This window comes from Arvicola amphibius, chromosome X (genome assembly GCF_903992535.2).
Source record: "Arvicola amphibius chromosome X, mArvAmp1.2, whole genome shotgun sequence".
NCBI lineage: Eukaryota > Metazoa > Chordata > Mammalia > Rodentia > Cricetidae > Arvicola > Arvicola amphibius.
Genome location: NC_052065.1, coordinates 131,818,712 through 131,843,761, shown reverse-complemented (window position 1 = coordinate 131,843,761; position 25,050 = coordinate 131,818,712). Strand labels below are relative to the sequence as shown.

General features: G+C 37.9%; 1 protein-coding gene across 1 annotated transcript in view; it reads right to left on the bottom strand.

Annotated features, from left to right (window-relative positions):
• The window catches only part of Aff2 (AF4/FMR2 family member 2), a 482,794-nt gene that overhangs the window by 40,489 nt on the left and 417,255 nt on the right, over positions 1-25,050 (bottom strand). The window contains 2 exon segments of the mRNA XM_038315895.1: positions 3,170-4,180; positions 6,274-6,421. Coding sequence (XP_038171823.1) covers positions 3,170-4,180; positions 6,274-6,421 — 1,159 coding nt within the window.

The following is a 25,050-nucleotide window of genomic DNA, read 5'->3' as shown; positions in this document are numbered from 1 at the left end:
TTCCTTGTTTCCAAGCACTCCCTGTCTCTTCTACCTCCATATCAGTATGGCTCCTCAGTTGGACAGGCCCTTTGTCTCCTCATTCCCTTTCCTTGTGCCTATCCACCTGCTAGTATCCTTAATTTCCCAGCATTCCTCTGTTCTAGAGCTTTAGTGTTTAAAGTTTCTCATTGTTCTGTGACTTGTCAATATTTCAACAAATTCCAGGGACTTGCTGCTATTTTCTAGTAGCCCTTAGTTTTGTTCACCACTGTATGAACAAGTAATCCCTTATCCCTAGTGCTCCTCAGTCTAGTATTATCTATATCCTATGCTCCTCAGTCTAGTATTATCTATGTCCTATGCTCAGAAGTATAGTATTATCTATGTCCTAGTGCTCCTCAGTCTAGTATTATCTATGTCCTATGCTCAGCAGTCTAGTATTATCTATGTCCTATGCTCAGCAGTCTAGTATTATCTATATCCTATGCTCCTCAGTCTAGTATTATCTATGTCCTATGCTCCTCAGCCTAATATTATCTATGTCCTATGCTCAGCAGTCTAGTATTATCTATGTCCTAGTGCTCCTCAGTCTAGTATTATTTATGTCCTAGTGCTCCTCAGTCTAGTATTATCTATGTCCTATGCTCCTCAGCCTAATATTATCTATGTCCTATGCTCAGCAGTCTAGTATTATCTATGTCCTAGTGCTCCTCAGTCTAGTATTATCTATGTCCTATGCTCAGCAGTCTAGTATTATCTATGTCCTAGTGCTCCTCAGTCTAGTATTATCTATGTCCTAGTGCTCCTCAGTCTAGTATTATCTATGTCCTATGCTCCTCAGCCTAATATTATCTATGTCCTATGCTCAGCAGTCTAGTATTATCTATGTCCTATGCTCCTCAGCTTAATATTATCTATGTCCTATGCTCAGCAGTCTAGTATTATCTATATCCTATGCTCCTTAGTCTAGTATTATCTATATCCTATGCTCCTCAGTCTAGTATTATCTATGTCCTATGCTCCTCAGCCTAATATTATCTATGTCCTATGCTCCTCAACCTAATATTATCTATGTCCTATGCTCAGCAGTCTAGTATTATCTATGTCCTATGCTCCTCAGCCTAATATTATCTATGTCCTATGCTCAGCAGTCTAGTATTATCTATATCCTATGCTCCTCAGTCTAGTATTATCTATGTCCTATGCTCAGAAGTCTAGTATTATCTATGTCCTATGCTCCTCAACCTAATATTATCTATGTCCTATGCTCAGCAGTCTTCTAACAGCCTATAGTCTTCATGCTCCCCAGAGTCCCAGGGTTCTTTGTCATCTACTACCAGACCTTGTCCTTCTCAGATTTCTCTATCTCCTAGTGTCCCCCAGTGCTCTCAGGATTTCTTTCCCTCTAAGGTCACGCTCAGTCCCTTAAAACTCCCTCTTCACCTAGCAGTTTCTGTTCCTCAGCGCTTTTCAATCCACCCATGATTTCACAGGCTTTTTTTCTTTCTTCCCCCTGTGTCTTAATGTTCCTTGTTCTCATAACTTTCTCTTCTGATATTTACTTGGTTTTAGTCACCTCCAGTCTCTTTTGTTTTTCAACCCTTTAATTACAAAGGAATGAAGACTCTTTGAGTGCCCTGTTTAATAAGTCGCTATTGTCTACAGGTCTTCTCTTAACAAAATGAGCAATGACCAAACTCAAGACACCCTTCCCGAGAGAAACAGAGGGAATATAGAAAGGATTAGGAGGTGTACCTCTACGTACTATGGTGCTTACTATTAGCAAAATAGCACCACAAGAGGACGTGATTCTGAAAACTTAACCCAAAATATAGAGGTAAATAAGAGTTTATTAGCCATAAACTCATATCTAGACATATTTTGACTGGTAAAAGTCACTTTGTATTTCCCCTTCTGGTGACCCTATTTAGGCCTAGAATTGAAACCAAAGCATGTTTAGGTGATATTTTTCACAAAGTAATCCTTCAAACAGGTCAGTAATCCTAGAAGGCTATCTAAAGCCTTCTGTGGCAGATGCCAGGATGCCCCAACATAGCTGACTCACTAGTGCATCAATATGTTTCCAGAGAAATGAACAAGTGCAAAAGATGCACTTGGCCATTGTAGGCACACTGGCCCCCTGCTGACACTGGCATGGGAAACTCTAACACATAATATAAGAACTACTCGCATTAGGAGCAACTTAAGGAGCTGACTTCTGGGACTGGCTACCTTGGGGAAGATGTTTCTTTGTAATCTTATTTCTTATACGTCATTATTTCTCATATTCCTTAACAGCTATCTTTGCCAATGGCTCCTGTCACACCTTGATCATCCCTAACACTGTTGTCATATGCCAAGCATGAAATTTCTTAGAAAATGTCATTTCCTTTACCAAAGCTTGTGGTCCCTTGCCATTGGTCTCCTTAAAAACAAGACTACAGTAGGATCAAGACCCAGTGCCATTGTCCTTGGCTTCTCAGCAGCCCTCATTGTCTGACTGCTCTTTGGACAAGAGATGGAGGGGAAGGAGAGTGGGGAGAGTGGGAAGGAAATGGGAGGTGGGGAGGAGGCAGAAATTTTTTAATAAAAATAAATAAATAGATAGATAGATAGATAGATAGATAAATAAATAAATAAATAAGACTACAGATAAAGTTCTCACAGCCACCTGGCAGACTCTGTGGAGATATTTTGTTTGTGATATAACAAATAAAGCTTGCCTGAGGCAGAGTACAGAGCTAAACCAGTAGAGGCCAGGCAGTGGTGGCACACAGCTTTAATCCTAGCACTCAAAAGGCTGAGGCACACAGAGGAATCTCTGTGAGTTCAAGGCCAGCCTGGACTACAGGAGATCATCCAGTCTGAAAGAGAAACAGTCAGGCAGTGGTGGCTCACACCTTTAATCCCAGACTAGGGAGGTGGAGACAGGAAAGGGATATGGCTGGGCAGAGAGAGGACTATAAGGCAGGAGAAGACAAGAGCTCAGAACATTCATTCTGAGGATTCCTGGAGACAAGATCTTGCCCACTTTGGTCTGAGGATTCAGTAGAAGTAAAAGGTCTCTTTAAGAGGCTGGCTGCACTGCTTCTCCGATCTTTCAGCATTTACCCCAATATCTAACACTGGGTTTCGATTTTTAAGAAAACTTAGAATTCGCACAACAAGCCTCCACTAGGCAACTTACCTTGTGCTTACGCTTGCCCTTAGGGACTGGCTTTTCCACAGCGATGGCAGCAGTTTGACGCTTGGGTTTTGAGGCAGTCTCCTTGTGCTCTGTCTTGGCAGGTGTTGCTGGGACTGTGTTTTGGCCGGGTACTCTCGTAAGTAAATCAAGGTCAATCTTCACCCAGAGGTTTTTCGGATTTTCGTGTTCCCGTAGTGGGGACAAAAGCTCAGTTTGCATGGCAGGCGGAGGTGAAAAAGCTGTCTCCTCATTGCTGGTGGATAAGCTGCTGCTGCTGCTGCTACTGGTGGTCAAGGTGCTAAGGGTCAGGCTAGCACAGGATGGATCTTTGGATTTGGAAGTGTGATTTCCAGGGGCAACGCAAGGAGGCAATACTTTGATCTGCAGGGTCTCTTCCTGGTCTGTGTTGGAGTCAGATGTAGATGAATCTGTTTCAATGAATTCCCGGGACTTTGGTACAATCTTTCCAGGCCCTCTATACTTCTTCTTCTCAGTGGCCAAAGAGGTGTGGGGCCTTGGTTCCTTCCTAGGGACTGGTTTATGGGCGGTGACTTTGTTGCGGCTTCGTGGTGGTTCAGGAAGCTCTCCATTTTCTTTTTCTTTGGGAGTGCTGCTGGTAATATTTGGTTTGGGCCAGGTAAACTCCTCAAAGCTGGTGTTTTTCTCAACCTTTTTGGGCTGTTTCTTCCCAATTGTCCTTTGAGAAACTGCATCAATTGATGTTGACAACTTATGCTTCAAAGCCTTTGTTTCTGGGGTTTTCTGAGTGGGCCTAGGTCGAGCCTTCTCCCTAATGAGGCCAAGCAGAGGCCTTTCTTTGGGTCCAGCCACAGTCTGGCTGGGGTTTGGTTTCACTTTGACCTGGACTTCCACTGGTTGTATTATTGGAGGAGGCAGAGAAATGGTTTCCATGGGTGTCTCATTTTGGCCACAAATAAATGACTTGTTCTGGGATGTGACTTTGTTCAGCCATTTGTCTAGCTGCCATTTGTTGGTGGAAGGAGGCTCAGGCTGCAGATTGAGAAACAATAACAACTATGAATTTCACATCTGTGAACACTTTAGGGGAACTTTCTGTGTAGTGACTATTTGCTAATAAAATGTCGGATGATGTGGGCTAGAAATGTAGTTAGTAGAATAATTGCCTAGCATGCATGATATCCTGGGGTTCATTCTTAGAACTATATAAACAGGTGTGGCTCTGGAGGAGGAGCAAATCTTCAAGGATATTTTGGAGTATATATCAATTTTGGGCTTGTGGCTATTTTTTGAGACCTTGTAAACAAAAACAAACAAACAGATGACCTTGAATATTAAGTGACAATCCACATGTATACACACACACACACACACACACACACACACACACACACACACATACACCATCATTGAGAAACATACTTTCAAAGAAGATTGAGTGATTTGGTTTCCACTTGCATCTGACTAGATAAAAGCCATCCAGCTACAAATCAACCAAAGTCTGTTTTTTTAGCACCAGTTTCTATTGTCCTTTTAAAAATATTCTCTACTCTAGCTATAAAGTAGTTCTTCTCAAGGAGATGCTTAAGACTGTAGCCCAGGGTTCCTGAGAGAGAACTCTGTTCCCAAAGTCTTTTGCTAAGAATCATTAATCAACCTATTACCAGGAGAGAGGTAATGGTGTCTAATCCAGAAAAGAAATCTGTTTTTCAAGCATGTTCAGAAGGAAAAACTTTCCATCTTCAGAAATACTAGGATCTACTACACAATGCTGTCATTCATTGAAAACAACACTATGTGTTTTTACTGAAGGATTTAAAAAAATTGAGTCCCTCAAACCACCACACTTTCCTGAATACATGAGCAACAATCAATTTATGGGGTTGTGTATGTGTAGACATTAGCATTCACTATTAGGCAATAGAAATGGTAAATTCAATTCAGGCTCTTGATATTCAACTCTGAATTCTACCAGTTTAAATAAAAAGCCATCATTTTTATTAGAAGATCTCTTCTTCTGAAAGCCACTGATCATGTGGCACCAGTAAATAGAGGATGGCAGAATTAAAAAGAATTAAGTAGCGGTGATCCCAGCCTATAGAAGATAATAGCAGGTAAGTATGAAGGAAATTATATGAGCTGCTATTCTTAGCAGTAGCCCCAGGGCAAAAACTAACTCTGGCAGCTTACTGACCTGGGTTTCAGTCCCAGCTTTACTACTGTATAACTATGAGAGCTTGGGGGTAGTTTTGGTTTAACTTCTCATAAACATACATTGTCACCTATAAAATGGACTATAGTAAGAGAGAATACAGTATTGGGTTGTTAGCAAGAGGAAATGTGAAAATGTAAGTCAAGTGTCCAACACAGCATTTGCTATTTTTAAAAGCAATAAAATGACTACTGCCTCCTCTTTTTGGTTATTGAAAAAAGAAATGTATAAAGAGCCAGGAGATGAATTTCCTTGTTGTACCATATGCAGACTCGGGAAGCCAAAGCACTTATCCTCAACTCATAGAGGATGGGAAGGGAAAAACCTAATTCTATTTTAAAGTTAATTGTTCTGGTATTTTGTGGTGCCTGGCTAAACATTTCATGACTTATTATTATCAGACACATGGTATGAATTGAAATAAAGAGCATCTGACTACTTGAGTGCTGTTTTACCTTTATGTAAAGACATATTTCTCAAGTCTTCCACATTTAGGATCCATTTATCACTTTAATGAATTAAAAATGGAGTTAAGGGTAGGAATCTTCAGACCCAGAAGTGGGTCATAATTGGCTTTGTTTCTTCACTTAAAAAATTCATTGTAAGCTTCATCATAAATGTACTAGTTCTTTTTTGTAGGATGAGGCTGGAGGCTCAGACTAGCTAGGTGACTCTCACAGAAAATCAGACATACAGCAAACAGTCTGTACAACATAAATTGAACCACACAGAATGAATCTATGTATGTTAGGACATATCCAGATATGTGCTTTAGAGACATAATCTCATCAAGGCTCTGGCTATGTTTCTGAAGTAGCTACTGTACTCCAGTACTTAGACTGGTGATATATGTGCCATGCTGCCTGAGGCTCAGCACGTAGATGGATGTTGGGGCCTTGACAACTTCACTCACCTCTGGAGTGGCCACTCGAGGAGCATCATTGGACTCACTGTCAGTAGTGCTGCTTTCAGTGTCTGAGTCTGATTCTGAACTGCTCTCTGACTCACTGGAGCTGCCAGACCCCACTGCAGGTGGAGGCTGTGGTGTGGCCAAGAATGAGCTGAAAGAAAAATGACATCATTTATTGCCTCATTTGGTCTCAGACTAGAAAGAAACAGCCCCTTTCAACATAAAGACTTATTAATGTGTGAGCTGAAGGCAGAGGAGAACACAGGATCCCCATCCAACAGAGACAAAATATAGGGCACCAGGAGCCCAATGGCAGGGCCAATGTCAAAGGTTTGATTGGAACCAAGCACTTTGACCCAGCACAGCTTCTTTTCTCCCAGGAAAGCCTCCCCACCATCATATTCCACATGGAAACTTTCAGCAGAGATTTCATACCTTATGGATACAGACTAGAACCTGAGACTTAGATGTTTAAATTTCCCATTTATTTCAGTTTTATTGTTATCTTACTGCCATTCCTAAGTTCTTGGAGTATTGTAGACAAGTTTTGTCATTCAGTCCCAAATAAACACCCAGAGGCTTATATTAATTATAAACTATTCTCCTGTTGTTCAAGCTTATTACTAATTACCACTTACAACTTAAACTAACCCATAATTCTTATCTATGTTTAAGCATGTGGCATGATACCTTTCCTCAATAAGGCATTCTCATCTTGCTTCCTCTGTGTCTGACTGGAGACTGTGTTTCAGCCTTTCCTCTTTCCAGCATTTTCCTAGTCTGATTGCTCCACCAATACTACTGGTCAATCAGTGTTTTATTAAGCCAATATGAGTGATAAATCTTTACAGTGTATAAGAACATTATACCACAGCAAAGTATAGTCCAGTGTAGTCATATTTCTAAGAACTTCTAACTTTAATTTTCCTTTTAGTGGAGGAAATTAAGGACCAGGTTCAAGGAGGGGCTTGATTAGACCTCATGGTGGAGACTAGCATCTGGCACTATGGTACCCTAGCTCCTTTAAAGGAGCTAGGCTCAGTCCATATTATTCCAAGGGTCTGTTGGATCCAGGAGTAAATAAATGATAAAATGTATTTCATTATGTTCTTCACCATAATTTTTGTAAATGCTTTGAAACTTTTATCAAGGATGTAAGACAACTATCTCCAATGATTGATTTTTAAATGTGTAAAGCTGATCAAACAAAATATTTGAAGAGTTACAGCATCTGCTACTCTGCCCTTGTTGGGAATCAGCTCTTCATTACCAATCATTGACTCTCTGTGCACTGCACTGAATCAACAGTCTTAGGGCATTCTGGGCCACAACAGGGATTTTCTGTCTCTCTGGTTTGATGGGATAATTGGTATTTGTGAGTTATTGTTTTTAGAAAATTATATTGGTATTGATTCTTGTATATTGATATACTGAATATTGTATATGAGTATGCTTCTACCTCTGTTTAAAACATTTGTTTTATATATATATATATATATATATATATATATATTGTATTGATATATTTACCATATTGCAGTGCACATTTCTACCTCTGATATTATTTATGTAATGACATTGTTTACATTTGGAGGTCATTGTCCTCATTTATTGCACAGTTGTTTATTCTCTTAGTCTTCAAGTAAGATAGGTATAAAAATTATAAATCAATAGTCATACGTTATTTATATGTTTGTCATATTTATATTTAGAATAATCAGGTTCTTCAGATACATAGAGATTATATTTAGTATAGATTGTATTATCTTCAACCTCTTTGAAGAGCTGTAAAATATGGCCTTTAATCTAACCTAGAGTTCCATACTAAAGAGACACAATCACTCCTGGCAACAACTGTCTACTCTCAAGAGAACATTGAGCACCAAAGACACTCTACTTGGAGCTTGTCTTCTTCTTGACAGAACTGGCCTTTGGGCAAAGAAAACCCCATACCTCGACCACTGACAGAGATACAGAGTATCCGTAAATGGATAAAAACGGGGTTGTCTTATCTTGCCAAGACAGGGTAAGATAGTTCTAAAAAGTTCATTGCCTTTGAAAATGGCATGTCAGTTATGTTAGGCCTTAGCCAAAGTTGGTTGCCTCAATATTACAAACGAGACTTTGGGTGATTGCCCAGGTAGTCAGTTGTCTCTGTCATTTGTTGCACATTTTGGAAGTTTCTCGTTTGTACTTCCTGGTTGCTTGAGTAATATTACTTCTCTTCTCAGATCTTTGATAGAGTTGAAGATTAGATAATTGTAGTTACCCTCTACATTATTTAGGCTCCTTAAAATAAAATGCTTAGTAAAACTTTTGTTGTATGTTTCTTGCTTAATATTGTTTGTTGTTTGTAAATCTATATTTGGTATCTGTTCCTACTGTATATAGTTGTATTGGGTTTAGTTTGATCTTGTTTAGACAAAATGGGAGATGATGGGGAAGCTCAGCCAATCACATTCTGTTTAGGGTGTGTCCTCCTGGGGCCAAAGAAAACAAATAAAAAATTCAGGTGCACTTGCTTCTCTCTCTTTGTTCCCTGGTGTTCGTGGGATCCCTGGTCGTGTAAGGTTTCCCCTTTCCCCCAATTATGAAAAACTAAGTCTTTTGTATTGAGATGGTCTGGTTATCGATTGACCACACCCCTTCATTTGCCTCTTGTTTCTTTGGATTGAGTTCTGCTCTTCTTTCTATTATGAACTGTACAGAAAAAAATCCATAAAAACAAAAAACAAAAACAAACAAACTTTGAGGAGGGTTTTCATCTTTGTGAATCTTTTCAACTCTGGCTTCCTTCAGAGATCAATTGAACTCAAAGTAGGGTGCAGGCTTGGGGCTAGCGCATTTTGCTTGTGATACTAATTCTGGTCCACCCTTTTGCTTGTTACCCCACCCCTGTGCTTCTCAGCTCACACACTACGGCAATTTTCTTGGCTTTCTCACCTATCATTTTTCAAATCTGAGGCAAAAATTTCAAACAAGAGGCCATGCCCTAACTTTGGGGGCCACCTAATTCTCTGGCTCATCTTCAAACCTAAGATAAAGACATTTTAAGAATTTTCTTGTGCAGGACTCCAGAAGCATAAACTTTTATTCCTTGCCTGAAGCTATAGCAGTTCATGCCCCATCCCACAGCGTCAGCAGAGCTCTTCTCCAACACTGTGGCTCTCATCACTGGGATGAAGATTTCCTTCCCCGCTGCTAGGGAAGAAATGAGATCCTTTTATGGCAGCATGGGTTCCTCATCAGCCACCATTCAACACAGAGAACACTTTTCACCACTTATAACTTCAATCCCTAAAGTGTGGTCCTTTAATCTCCTAGGTTTTCTTTCATAGAACAAAGGCTCATCTTAAATTGCTAGCTGCTAAATAAATGTTATCCACAAGCACTTTCTCTGCCAAATACACCAAGAGATTAGACGAAAGCACAAGAAATAGGGGACTATATCTGTTGGAGAAATGTGTATATATTTCTCTTACAAGGAAAGGGAGGAAGCCTGTATTTGGTACTTGTATTTCTCTACATTTCTTTGCAGAACTCCTTTTAAGTGCCAGTGATAACTCCATACTTATGCAAAGTATCCTTTAAATTGAATCAATTGTTTTTTATCTTTAGTTATTAAATAAAGACTAAAAGAATATATCTAAGTGAGACTAATCCAGAGATTAAGCAAATTTGGCCTCAATTTCCCTCAAGCAAACTTTCAATTATTATTTAACACATCGGAAATGCTGAGAATACTGGGTAGTGAATTGAGGGATTAAAAATCCAATTTGGATCGAAGATTATTATTTACCAGTAAAGGGCAGTTTCCTAATATTCATTTGTGCATGCATTTGTTTGTGGCTTCTTGTAAGAAGTTAGTCATCCTGATATTATCAACTTAAAACAGGCTCTGGATTTACTTTGGAATATTTTTGGATAGAATTTCTATTTACTAGATTATTTTTTGAAATTTCTGTAAGAAAACAAAGTGACCACTGAGTTTATGCCCTCAAGATAAAAGCAGTAGCATGATACACATAAAGCACAGATATTTACTTAGCAGATTCAATTTATTCTTCTAAACTAACTCAGAATGAAAGCTTCACAGGATTAATAGGAAACTGTGGGAACATGTGTGTTTAATGTAAGTGTTCTTTATGCAAAGTCATTCTGAGGGACAAATGCATATGGCAAATACAAATTATATATATATATATATATATATATACATATATATACATACATATATATACATATGTATATATATACATATATTCTATAAAACTCCTTAATGAAATAATATTACTGTAGTAACCTTTGCAGTATACTTTACATTAGTTTAGGTCAGGGATGGCATCACAAGAATGTGTCTCAAACTTAAAGAAAGTTCTAGAACTTTCTAGTTTCAGACACATAATTAAGAGATCATGGACATGCATTAAAAACCACCGCACCCAGTCTGCTAAGTAATGGAAGCAATATACCTAAGTCTAAGCTTCACTTTCTATGGTGCTGGCTGGGACTGTTCCCAGGAACAAAATGAAGCAAAAATGGTAATACTTGTCTTGACATACAAGTTTTCAAAAGCAGAACAAATATCAACATTAAAATAATTGGTTCAGACCCTTATTCTTGTCTTGAATCCACTGTGGAACTTTTAAGTTGGCAAAGCATCACTACATTTCACTTTTAGTTATTTGCCTAAACCTGTTAGCTCGTCAGCTAAATTCCCATTTCTACTACATTCATTTTCATATGTCATTTATTTTTAAAATGTGTATTAAAGTGATTTCGAATGAATTAAACCAATGCAATACTTGATTTGGCATAGGAGAGGAAGGATTAATGCATAATTTATATATCTTCATTCACCAAGTCTACATTGAAATTATTTCCCACACACCATTTACTCTTATATTTAAATAAACTACATTTCTAAGGAATGCTAGTGGTTCCAATGTGCGATATTAAGATCACTATCATTTGGTATATGAAACTAATTACTCCACACTCTGTGCTCTCTGACTTAAACTCTACTGGAATATAACTTCTCAAAGGACACACATTTTTAATAACTTCAAAGTCAACAGTTGAGTCTTTTCATAGATAAGCTTTGTTACTGTATTCATCAGTGACTCAGCCTTACTGAATGAAGCAAAGCCTCATTTTAATTCCAAGCTCATTCATTTTAAATTTTACAAATGCAGTCCAGACTAGAAGGAGAATTCAAGGCACAGAAGAGAGATCAGAGCATGTCACTGGGAGTAAAATTTAAGGGGGAATTAAAATGACTTCTTTCGACAGAGTTGTCTCTGGTCTAAGGATCTTGAGGAGGCTGGGAGAAATTATGGACTTTAGAGATGATCTGCCCCCTGCACGTTATATTCTAGATATTAATACACTTATGAATGTATTGACTAAATGTTTCCAGAAACAACTGGGATTGAGTCGTGACGCTATAATTAATGAGTATATGCAAGAAAAGCAAAGAGGCTGGAAACAGTACAGAAGAAACTAGGACTATTTGATGGAAAGAGACTTTGGGGAAGAAAGGTGGGTGGATTATAAAACTAATGACAGCATTTAAGTAAACTGAAGGTCTATCCTCTGGGGAAGGGAGTTACATGCAGAATACCCTCCAAGATAATATAAGTTCAATAATCTAGACATTTACTCAGGAAAAGTTCCCTTCAAAATTTTTAACAAATTTTTCCCAAACGTTGAATGGAAATACTACCTGCAAGTCAGTGACCAGGTAGCAAAATGACCCTGAAGACTGTAATAATAAGATTGAAAGTACGGGTATGTAGTAGAGTTGGATGATGTTTAAGATATCTTCTCACTCAAAGGTTATAATCCTTTGACAACTAAAGTGTATATGACATTTTAAGGGAGGCTATGTACTAGTTATAGGAAAAAGTAGGAGAAAGCATTGATTCCATTCAATCTGCTTAGGCAGGTCTAAGATGAGCTGCTCTCAATAGCACTTTATCACTCACATAGCTCTTGTTAAACTCTAGACTACTAAAACATGTATTCCTGAAAGGCTGTTTTATGACTTAGGCTTTTCCTAAATTAACAGTTTTCAGAAAGCCAAACATTTGCCAAACATTCTTTGAGTCTGTTCCTAATTTAACTGCAAGTTTCTTTCCTTCGGAGTAAAGAAAATTTATGGATTAGGCAGTTTACTTGTTCAAATATGTTTACACCAAAAAGAAAATTTTGCATTCTGGAATAGGTAATATATTTGTAATGACAAATAGAAATGGAAAATTTTGACAAGAAAGTCTTTGAGAGCTGGGCGGTGGTGGTGCATGCCTTTAATCCCAGCACTCAGGAGGCAGAGGCAGGCTGCTATCTGAGTTCGAGGCCAGCCTGGTCTACAAGAGCTAGTTCTAGGACAGGCTCTAGAAACTACAGGGAAACCCTGTCTCGAAAAACCAAAAAAAAAAAAAAAAAAAAAAAAAAAACAAGAAGTCTTTGAGATACTGAAATTGGCAACACATACCAAAAGACCTAGAACTTGCCAATGACATGTAGCATCAGGTATGTTTCAGAATAGATGCGCATTAGATCTTTCTTTTAGTTGAGACTTATGCAAATTTTGACACGGTAGTTTCATAATTTTATAAGGACTACATGCTTGTCTAGATAATTTAAAGTAATTTTATATTTGTTCTCATAATTAAACTGTGAAGAGATCTCTACTTTATCTTTCCTCTAGTCCCCTCAAATGTTACTTTATAAATTTTTTTAATAAATTGTAGGTTATAAAACTCAGTTTATAAAACTACAGGAATACATTTGCTTCACCATGCTATGTCATTCTGAACCCTGGACCTTTTCGAGCCAGATGTGTGAGAAGAAACCACTTTCTGTCACTATTAAGAAGTTTGAATCTTCCTGTGTTTCTTCCAGAATCTTTGTAATCCATTTGTCCAGTGGAAAGTCTGTCAAGAACTGAAAACAATATAGATGCTAAGCAGAAGTATACTGTATGACAGAGATAAAAGGCAGAGCAAGTGAAAATGGGACAGCCCTTAGCACCCTTAAAGGCAAAATACCTTATCTGCTAATATCATGAGCAGTAAAATATTAAGTATTTTTTGAAAATGCTCTGATACTATTGGTAAACAGTCAAATAATGTCCACTTGTGACCTATGTAATATTCTGATACAGCTTCAATGATACAAAATATGTATGTACAAAATATTTGCCTTGCTAGATTGTCCCTGTGTATGAAATGAAGTGTGATTCACTCCTATTCATTCATTTTCATGAACCACTTATTGTATGCTACACTGTTTAAAGCTATGAATAATTGAAGAGGCCTGTGGTTGGCAGAATAATAACTGACTCCCAATGACATCTACCTCCTTATCCTTGGAGTCAATGAAAATGTTAACTTAAGTAGTCAAAGGGATTTTGCATGTATTAACAGATTAAAGATCTTGATATAAACAATTATACTGGGTTGTCCAGAGGGGTCTGGTGTGATCACAACCATCTTTCCAAGAGAAAGAAGAGTGCAGAAGAGTGGATAAGGCTGATAGAATGTGAGAAGGATAGGAACCACTGGCTTTGAGATGAAGGAAGGTCAATGAATTTAGCAGCTTCTAAAAGCTGGGAATCACCCTCATTTTAGAGCCACCAAGAAAACTGGAGACGGTGTATAGATCAAATAACACAAATGAGCAGAAAACTATCTCCCTTGTAGTCTTCAGAAGGGAATGTAACTCATGTCTTGATTGAGTGCGTTTTGACCTCCAGAACTATAAGATAACAAATTTACATTGTTTGAAGGGATAAATCTGCCAGGGTATCATTAAAACAATCTTTTGAAACTTTCAGAAGTGAAATGACTGACTTCTCACACTTTTTGAACCCCACTGACAGAGTCTGTTTCTCCTTGCTTACTTGACCCTTTGTCCTACTGAAGTGATAGTAATGAACAATTGTGGGAATGGCTTTTCATAATTTCATTTGCTTAACATCAGTCAGATCTGAACTGTGATTTTAGTGGACTGACCAGACCAAGATCCTTGGGATTTTCTTGCCTGGGCCCATTTTCAGTCCACTTAAATAACTACACTTCCTCTGATGTCTTCAGAAAGACTATATTGTTATAATCATGAAGATAGCAGATTCTGATTGGATAGCAGAGTATCTGATCTAGTTTTGAAGAGCACATTGGGCACTTTATCATTATGCTACCTTATGCCAGACATTCAACATAGAAGTTTCACTTAATCTGCAAATTAGCGACAACACATTACACAGATTTTTAATGAGGACAATATGGTCATTCAGGTTATATAATTCCTTTAACCAGTATATTTCAAACTTTCTTGTGCATGGGAATCACCCAGAGAGCTTGTTAATATGCCAGTTCTATTTAAGGAAGCCTGGGGCAGGGTTTGATTTCTCTATTTTTAATGCAATCCCAATGATATCCATACCGCTGGTGGACTCCACTGAGAGTAGCAAGGCTAAAGTCTACACAGGGATAATCAAGAAATAAGCCGATGGAAGAAAATGAAAATAATAAGCTACAAATTTGGAATTAAAGACTAAAACATGATTTGATATCAAATCTGCATTTCCCACAATAATTTTCTTCACTTTAATACAAAACGTTGGCTTCTCTCTGTCATTTTTAAATTATATATGGTAAAACTTAAGCTTTTGAGTTAGTGTCTATGTATGTGGATGCATACATGCATGTGGATGTGTGAAACCCATGTGTGCGCATGTGGAGGCTTGAGATCGACACTGGGTGCCTTCCATTGCTCTCAACCTTATTTTTGAAGAGAGGGTCTCTCACTGAACCTGAAGCTGATTTCTTTAGCTAGACTGCTTAGCCTGGGTAGGAGGCTTTAGGGATCTCTCTATTGTCCCCTCCCCAATCCCTGCATGGTTGCCTAAGCACTGGGGTTGCAGGTACATACTGTGTGCCATAGTACCCGGCTTTTTAATGTAGGTGCTATCGATCCAAACTCAATTTCTTCTGCTTGTATAACAAGTACTTTATTTGCCAAGCCATCTTTCTAGCCTCTCTTTATTTTTCTACATCCTCCTTTAAGGTTTCTTTAAATAATCATTCTGGAAGAGTTTATATTAGACACCTGTTAAGGAGGGAGTTCAGTTTCAAACTTTCTTGATGCCTTTATCTGCACCAATAATTACCCAAGTGCATGATTCTTCCATTTGACGTTCCCTAAGGATTACTAATAAGATTCTCAACAAAAATTTGGGTGAAAACAGACTGTATTGATGACTATTTCTAGGAACCAAGTTTAATCCATAATGGAAGTGCTAGTTATGGGTACAACTTTCTGAACATGTACTCTGTTCCAGGAATTGGGTTAGTAAAATTTCCCTCCATCTCTTCTTTTAATGTGTATGCCAGCACTTAGTTACCATCCCTCTTCCATTTAAAGCTATGAAAACTGATGCTCAACACACAGCAATGACAGGATGAATAACACTTTAAATACTTTAGAAACTGAACATTCAGTTTCAAAGAAAAAGAAAACATAAAGACAGTGAATTCTACCTCACCCCAACTAGTGAGATGTCACTGCAGAAGATGTTGGGGAGTGCTAGCTAGTGTTTGCTAATGGGTATTTCATCTTGAAAGCATCAATATTTGTGTGGCACTTTTGCCTTTAGACATCATCTGTTATCAATTGGAACAAGCGAAACAAGTCCAGGGAACATTGAACCCTAAGATCCTGGTGGAGACAATGAATGTTTGGTTGGCACTCATAAGGAACCTAAGAAAATTGGTCTACAAGAGTCTATATACAAAGATGAAAGCTCTCCAATAATGAATTATATCATTCGTGAATCTTAGATGGAGTATGTTACATATTTCTATTGGGTAATCTTTGTTCAGGAGTCTTGCACTGTGTTTCTAGAACTGGTCTGGAGATAGAGTCCTGCCGCTTGTCAGGAAAGCCAGTAAGATTCGCATGCCAGATTCCATGAGAAAATACAAGACATGCTAAGACAGCTCAGCTACTCTGGAGACAGATTTAGGTATCTCAACACAGGCTACAGCCTTCTGCCTGTTTGGTATGTCCTCTCTTGTTGCCTAGCAGGCTTAGATTTGCTGCTGCACTGTAAGTGGCCATTCCTCTTCCACTCACTCTAGACTGTTATTCTTCTCAGATGTCTCTCAATGTCAATCTTTTTCTCAGTATTGTTTGTCCCAAGTCATGTCTGATCTGTTACCTGACATATCACAGAAACTTGATTTAGAAGGCAAGCTTCTAAGACAAGAGGATTTATAAACCACACACTGTAAAATGCTTAGTGTGTTTAATAAACCCTAGAGTAAAACAATAAAGATTTCTTCTCATAGATGTCTGGGAGGACTGTTCACAGAAATATCCTCTGCCTGTGGCAAGGCACTTAACCTCCCTATTGTTCTATGCCTCTATGCTCTCAAGTAAGATATTGTCATTATCAGATTAATAAGGCCAGAATCATTTTTATTAGATATAAAGCATGTGATACTTCTCTTGCAATTTTACTCCAATGACTTTGCTATTTATGACTTGGGACTTAATGGCCACAAGAATACTTGGAAGTAGAAGGAACAGATTCCAACTTGTTTTTATCAAAGAAATTCCAGAACTTCTTATTCATTGTGGCTGGGACTTGGGGAGATCAAAGGGGATGCTTTCACATTGCTATTGGGCTTAAAAATCAATTCTATCTGGAAAACAGTAAAAAGTCTATTATACAATGCATCCTTTTTATCATATAATAGGGCTGGGTGTGGTGGCACATGCCTTCAAACCTAGCACCAGGGGTTCAGAGGCAATCAAATCTCTGTGAGTTCAAGGACATTTTGTGCTACAAATCAAGTTCCACGCCAGTTAGCCGTGTAGTGGGACACTGTCTCAGAAAACCTAACAATAGAACTTTTAAAAAGGTAACAGGGACTTGGAGTTAATCCCAAATGTTTCCTTCAATAACACAGTGAGATAAGTTGCAAAAAGTTGGTGTTGAAAATATAGAAGGACTGGACTTTTAATGAGGATTATCTTGCTACAGTTGGTTCAAAGACAAATAACAACTTCTAAAATAAAAAGAATTCACTGTCTTCGCTGAAATTGTCTTACTTCCTAACCATGTCTGAAATATATCATGAAGATGAGTGGCAATGGTATAAGTTAGTGGCAAAACTGCAACTTGGAAATCACTGTTTCTAGCTCCCACAAAAGAGCCAGTAACACTCAATGTTGCTGTGTGAAGTGAATATTTCAGAGCTAACCCTAGTGGCTGAGGACCTGGGTTAGGCCACTTGTTCTCAAGAACAAACTAATTGTTGATTGTCCTCCTCTTGATAAAACCCCATAAAGATTTTGTGAATACTTACCGGTTTGACTTTCTCACTACTAGAAAATTCTTTGGGCTCAGTATCTTGGCTTGGAATTATTTGTAACTGTTTGTTCTTGTAAAACTGATTCTTAATAGCACAGAAAATCTTTAGCCTGTGTTTACCATATTTCATATGTGATATTCCTTACATATTTTAATTCCATACTCCCTGAAAGATTAAAAGCTGTTCTGTCTTTCTTCTTTGACCTGTGACAACAGACTGAATTAAGAACTTCTTGGTTTTGAAATTGATGGCTTCTGTGCTGATAGGTACATCGCTGTCCATAGCATTGCCAGATGCCTATTTTTATCACCTTAATGCCAGGCTAAGGTCCTTTTTTTCCCAACATACCTCCCATATTTGTCTTCTCCCTGTCCTTAAACTTCCCTGAAGTGTGATTCCCCTCTGTATGCTATGAATATATTTTATTACCACTGGTTAATAAAGAAGCTGCTTCAGCCTATAGCAGGGTAGAATATAGCCAGGCTGGAAGAGATACATAGAACAGGCAGAGTTAGAAATACATCATGTGGCTGCCAAGGAGAAAGACATCAGAACAAAACCTTGCCTGGTCAGACACAGCCTTGTGGAAATATACAGATTAAGAGAAATGGGTTAATTTAAGATGAAAGAGTTAATAAGAAGCCTGAGCTGAAATATAAGCTCAATTCTATGGCTAGAATCCACTAATGAGTGAGTACATACCATATTCATCTTTTTGGGTCTGGGTTACCTCACTCAGGATGGTGTTTTCTATTTCCATCTATTTGCATGCAAAATTCAAGATGTCATTGTTTTTTACTGCTGAGTAGTATTCTAATGCGTATATATTCCACACTTTCTTTATCCATTCTCCCATTGAGGGGCATCTAGGTTGTTTCCAGGTTCTGGCTATTACAAATAATGCTGCTATGAACATAGTTGAACAAATGCTTTTGTAGTATGATTGGGCATCTTTTGGGTATATTCCCAAGAGTGGTATTGCTGGATCTTGAGGTAGGTTGATCCCGAATTTCCTAAGAAACGGCCACACTGATTTCCAAAGTGGTTGCACAAGTTTGCATTCCCACCAGCAATGGATGAGTGTTCCCCTTACTCCACAACCTCTCCAGCAAAGGCTATCATTGGTGTTTTTGATTTTAGCCATTCTGACAGGTGTAAGATGGTATCTCAAAGTTGTTTTGATTTGCATTTCCCAGATCGCTAAGGAGGTTGAGCTTTACCTAGAGAAGCTAGATAGGAAGGTGAACCCAAAGAAAAACATGTAGTTATCCTCCTGGATATTGGAAGTAGATAAGATTGCCAGGCAAAAATTGAGAGCTTGGGGATTGGGGTAGGATGGGGGTAAGGGGAGATGGGGAGAGAGAAGTGAGAAGGGGAGGATGGAGAGAGCTTGGGGGAATGGGACAGTTGGGATGGAGGAAGAATGGATATGGAATCAGGGAAGTATATATCTTAATTAAGGGAGCCATTTGAAGGTAGGCAAGAGATTGGACTCTAGAGGGGTTCCCAGGTGTCCAAGGAGATGTCCCCAGCTTGCTCCTTGAGCAGCTGAGAGGGCCTTGTCCTATAGCCACACTGATGATTATCTTGCATATCACCATAGAACCTTCATCTGGCATTGGATGGAAATAGAGACAGAGACCCACATTGGAGCACTGGACTGAGCTCCCAAGGTCCAAATGAGGAACAGAAGGAGGGAGAACATGAGCAAGGAAGTCAGGACCGTGAGGGGTGCGTCCATTCACCGAGATAATGGGACTGATCTAATGGGAGCTCACCAAGGCCAACTGGACTGGTACTGATGGAGCATGTGATCAAACCAGACTCTGAACGTGGCTGACAATGAGGGCTGACTGAGAAGCCAAAGACAATGGCACTGGGTTTTGATTCTACTGTATGTACTGGTTTGTGGGAACCTAGTCTGTTTGGATCCTCACCTTCCTGGACCTGGATGGAGTGGGGAGGTCCTTGGACTTCCCACAGGGCAGGGAACCCTGACTGCTCCTTGGACTGGAGAGGGAGTGGGTGGGGGAGGGGGGAGGGGAAGGGAAATGGGAGGAGGTGAAAATTTGTAAAATTGTATAATTTAATAATAAAAAAGAATCCTGAGCTAATAGGTCAAACAGTGTTACAATTAATATAGTTTCTGTGTGATTATTTGGATCAGGGCATCGAGGAAATGAAACAGTAGTCTCTGATTATACTGTCCTTTTCTTTCTGCTTCTCCTATTGGAGTTTTTTTACAGTGACAGTTGTTTTTTCCCTTCTGCTTGACTAAATCCTTCTTTTATGCTCATATCCAAATAAGTCTTTACTAGTGATTTTAATTCTCACAGATATCACCTTTTTCTGAGATCTTTTCACTAACTACATCATAGCTGAGTACTTGATTTAATTGTGGTAGCATCAAGTATACATTACATGATGACACGGACTTTGTATATTCAAGGAAGCCTGGCATAATGGTAAATATATAACTTTATATAATGCTTCAAATGGCCTTCTAATTAATAGAAATTCAGAACAAATCCAGTAGCTGGTAAAGAACAATATTTAACTATGAAATATATCAGTATTGTTGATTACCAACAGAAAGCAGTGATTCATCCATCCCATCACACATCAAAAAATTCTGAAGCATACATTAAGTTGATGAAAATAATTAGGTTTGCCTGACGATAGACTTGTAATCTGTCAGTTTGTTGTCTGAAGGCTGATCCAAAACAGTGCTCAAATTTTTCTGCTTCAATTCCATCAACAGAATGAAACTTATTTAGAAAGATCTTTTTCATATAATTGGTATTTATGATAACAGCTTTCAATAGCTCACAGTGTGTATATACATTCATGAGCACGAAAAACAAACGCTATATTTCTTCCTGAAAATGAGTACCACATGCAAATAGACCATTCTTATTTTAATTAAAACACAAATTACATTATTTTACTTTATGTGAAATGTGGGCTACTCTTACACTTTGATACGCTGACCAGTGTATACTGTGCTGAGGTTGATATTAAGTGGTTTTCTAGTTGATTTTTCCAATGTAATAATTAATTTGCTTATGAAGCAAAAATATTCAATCAAGTTGTGATTAAATATACAGTTGAAGGACTTTCATAAAAGACAGGACTATATTTTTAGCCCACATGCATTGTTAATTATGACACACGTGTTAATAAAAAGAAAATATTCCCTTCCCATAATTGAAAATTCTCCCTAGCATTTACTATAATTCACAAAGTATATTGCTAAACAGACAGGGGAAAACATCAACTGTCTTTGTATGAATTTACTCCTATCTTTTGCCTAAAGCCATCTACATCATTTATAACACTGATATCTTATATCTTTTGTATAAAAACCCTCTTAGTAAAAGACCCTGGCTATTTTGAAAGGAATTTCCTCTACTTGATATTTTGAGTGACAACAAAAGAAAGAATGATCCTTAGTTCTTTAATACAACCTGTCTGAAAAGTCTTACCTTTCAGCTAACACAGTCTTCCTTCTCATCAATGCTAAATTGAAAGAGGTTAGGTGCAAAAGAGAGAAGAAAGGACCACACTTTCTCTGAGCTTGGACAGCTCATGTGATCATGTACTCAAACCACTTTTACCATTAAGAAGAGAAGTCTGTTTAAGGCTATGAGGGGAGGAGAAAACTAAGTATAAACAGCCTTCTTTCTTTCGCAAGTGTAATGGCTGCACTCCTAGGTAAATCCAGATCAGTAGCCACAGAAATGGCAAGCTTGTGTCACCAATGAATCCACACAGCCAATTCCAAGATGACTTAAAAAGAAATGGAAGCAAAAACAGTCATCTCGTTAGGAGCTAATAGGAGCTTTGATAACTGCAAGGAAGATAGTAGTAATAAGGTTTGGGGGTTGGTTTTATTGTTAAGAAGAATTTGTCATGCAGACGAATTTTAAAACTTAGCAGTTCCAAAGAATGCAGAAATTAGAATAAAAATGGATTTAAATAGGCAATTACAAACATCTTTTGAGATTAAGCAAATTATAATTGTATTTGATCACTTCATCAGAAAAAAACAGGAAATTTACATGTTATGAATGGAGCGCACATATCCTTTTCATGATGTCAACAGTAAATCAAAATGGTACATGCTCTGCACTGGCAAAATTCAACAAATGCACATTTTAGGGATAGGTTCTGGTAGACTGTAAATATCCAAAAGAGGAAAATTACGCTTACTTGCAAACCTTGCAAAATGCACTTTCACTGTATGTAAATGCCTGTAATAGGACTGTATTGTTATCAAAAATTCTAGTAGGCTTTCCATATGTCTTAATCTGTTTCAGCTTCACAAGTATAAAACTTGGACATTCTACACTGACAGTTGGAAACTTAGGCAACAAAATATGTGGCAAATAAATAAATATATTCCAGGAAGATCGAGTGCTAAAATGTTTGTCTATAATTACATTTCAACATGTATTTCAGATCATTCAAGGTGTTTAAATGGAAAAGGATGTGCCTGTGAACATGTGTATGTTGATAGTTGTGTATATATTTACATGTGTATGTATGTGCATGTTTGTATTTGAGTGAACATATATTTGAGAATATATTCAGCTATTTACTAAAACTGAATAGAGCTGACATCAAAAAAAGTAAGTAATTTCCACATTAGTTTTGCTTCCTTGATTTTCAATACTGAGAACTTGGGGGTCTCACAGATAGTAGGCAAGCAGTCTATCACTGAACTACATCCTCAGCCCCTAAGTAAAACACTAAATAATATGATTGGCTAACTATAAAAATAGTTTTTAGAAAAATATCTTCAAATGAAGCACATATCAATTTGAAAATAATAAAAATAATAGTACTATGATTTGGATAAGAGCCAAAGTATTGAGTTCTACAGCGCATACTGGCCAATTAGTTATTTAATAAAAAGAGATATTATTGCCTGCCAATGTTGATGTTGGTCCCCATTTTTGTTCTAGCCAAATCTTATTAGCATATGTAGTAATATTTATTACTCAAAATAAACCCCATTTTAATGATATAACACAAACTAGCATTAAAATTAGAATACATAAAGACAAGGATAAACTTTCAAGCATTAATAGTTGGGGAGATGGCTCAGTGTTTAAGTGCCCTGGCTGCTCTTCCAGAAGATTCAGGTTCAATTTGCAGCACCCATACAGCAGCTTCTAACCACCTAACTCCAGTTCCAGGGGATTTGACACCCTTTACTGGCCTACAGAGACCTCCTATCATTTGCATGTTATTAATGTTGTTACAAAGGGGCTCCAACTGAAAGACAAGGCGTTTTTAACCAATGCTTCGCTGCCTGTGCTCTTTCTTTAGAGATTGTGTCTTTGAGAGCTCATTATGCATTAATTGTGCATCCAAATTGTACATAGATCTCCAAGACAAAACCAAAGAAACTTTTGCTCTGAGGTTTTACTTTCCTTTAATACGATGTTTTATACACTGTGGTTTATTCATTTATTGCTTGGATGGTTTTTAATGAGTTGTGATTCAACATAGATTCTTTTCTAGTATTATGTTTTATAAAGATATGGGGAATGTAATATAAGTCTGATACAATTATGGTTATGTGCCATGCAAGACAATACTGTAAATATAGGCAGACTCTGAAAAGCTACTTAGCAAAATGATTTTAGTATACACGGCAGTGTGAAATGTAAGAGGAATCTATAATGACAACGAAGATTAGCCATTTGCTCTCTAACCTTATTTACAGAAGCAATCAGAGGTATTCAGGTCGAGTTAATGACCCTGTCTCCAATTAATTCAATTGTCTACAAACAACACTGGTGCAGTGACTGTCTCGAAGTCTGCCTCACAGTCTCAGAGGGAATACATAAGACTCCATTAAAAGTGACAATAATAATGCATTTATTACTGAAACACTATTGTATTATAAATAAATTTCTCATGTTAAATTATGCTCCACGCTTTAACAGAAATTCAATTACTGAAATAATAAAAAGACAATGTATTTGCCAAGTGCTTGGACTATAATTTGGCTGCTTAGTTACCAATGGTGGGCTGTTTTGCAATTTTTTCTTCATAGACTATTTCTTTTGAATAAATGCCAGACTTTTTCATACAAATTTTATGAACAAGTTGCAAAATGAAATTTTGAGCTCTTGAATCCAATTATGAAAGACATAATGAAATCTATTATTGAAAAAAAAATCTAGTAAGCCCTTTCTGCCGTTGTTCAGAATGGTCTGGTAATTGAGGTAAGCACAGGTGCTGCTCATTATGGACCATTGTGCATCATCTGAATTCTGGGAACTGTGGAATTCAGACGCTTTAAACTCTGTTTGTGTGAATAACAAACAGGGCTGATTCTGCACTTGTTTGTACAAGCTTGTACACAGCTCATTTGGGACATCAGAGACACCTGCTTACCCCTTTGGAGCCAAAACAGTATCGTTTATGTTCTGGCTATCCTTTTGATGACAATTCTGCAAGAGCAACATATTTTGTGTTTTCTCTTCATTCCCACTATAATCTCTTCCACCATATAATAACTCTGACATACTCTTGTCTTCAGTGATACAGAAATTAGTTGAATAAATCTAATGTGATTATCCAATGATGAGAGACAATACAAAGTTGTTAGATACAGTCACAGGGAATAACAAACCAATGCTTCTCGTGGAAGGATGCTGTGACACACAAACTGATGTTCTATAATAGGCTGAAGATATGTTTGTGTATGTGCATGTGCACATATGATTAAATACTAGAATTTCTTCTTTTCTTCTCTAGGGTTCTCACCTTTGTCTTTGCAAAGTCTTATCCTGGTTTTTAGATGGGTCATCTGGAAACAGAGAACCGCATAATCAAAGAGACTTGCTTCCTGTTTTCAGAATGCGAAGAAAATCTACACATACTATAGTTTTTTAAGTACCACTCCCAATCCACAAGACAAGAGCTGGGCCAGCACCCAATAATTGCACAGGCTTGTCAGAGGAAGTCGGGGCTCAGACTGCTGTCCTGAACTTCTGAGTAAAGTTGTAGTAACCCGGATATGCCAACCCTACAATAGCTTCCCAGTGTCTCTGCCATCTTTAATTATTCAGCAAGTCTGAATTTTCTCTGTTTCTCTTTAGGTTTTACCTATTGGACAACCAATGCCCATGTGATGATGTTCTGTAGTAGAGCAAAATAGACATTCAGGTCATTTCTACTGCCAACAGCAATTCTGGGTCTCCTCAACCACACCTTCCCTTTTCACAGTGACTGGCCATAAGAAACCAGACTTTAAAATCCTATGCGTGTAAGGCCTAAGGTTGAAGTGAGATTTCATGTGAGAATTCAGGAAGTAAGTTTAAAGTTGTGGTGTAAGGAATCATAAAGGCACCAGAGACAGTGCAGGCACTTTCTAACA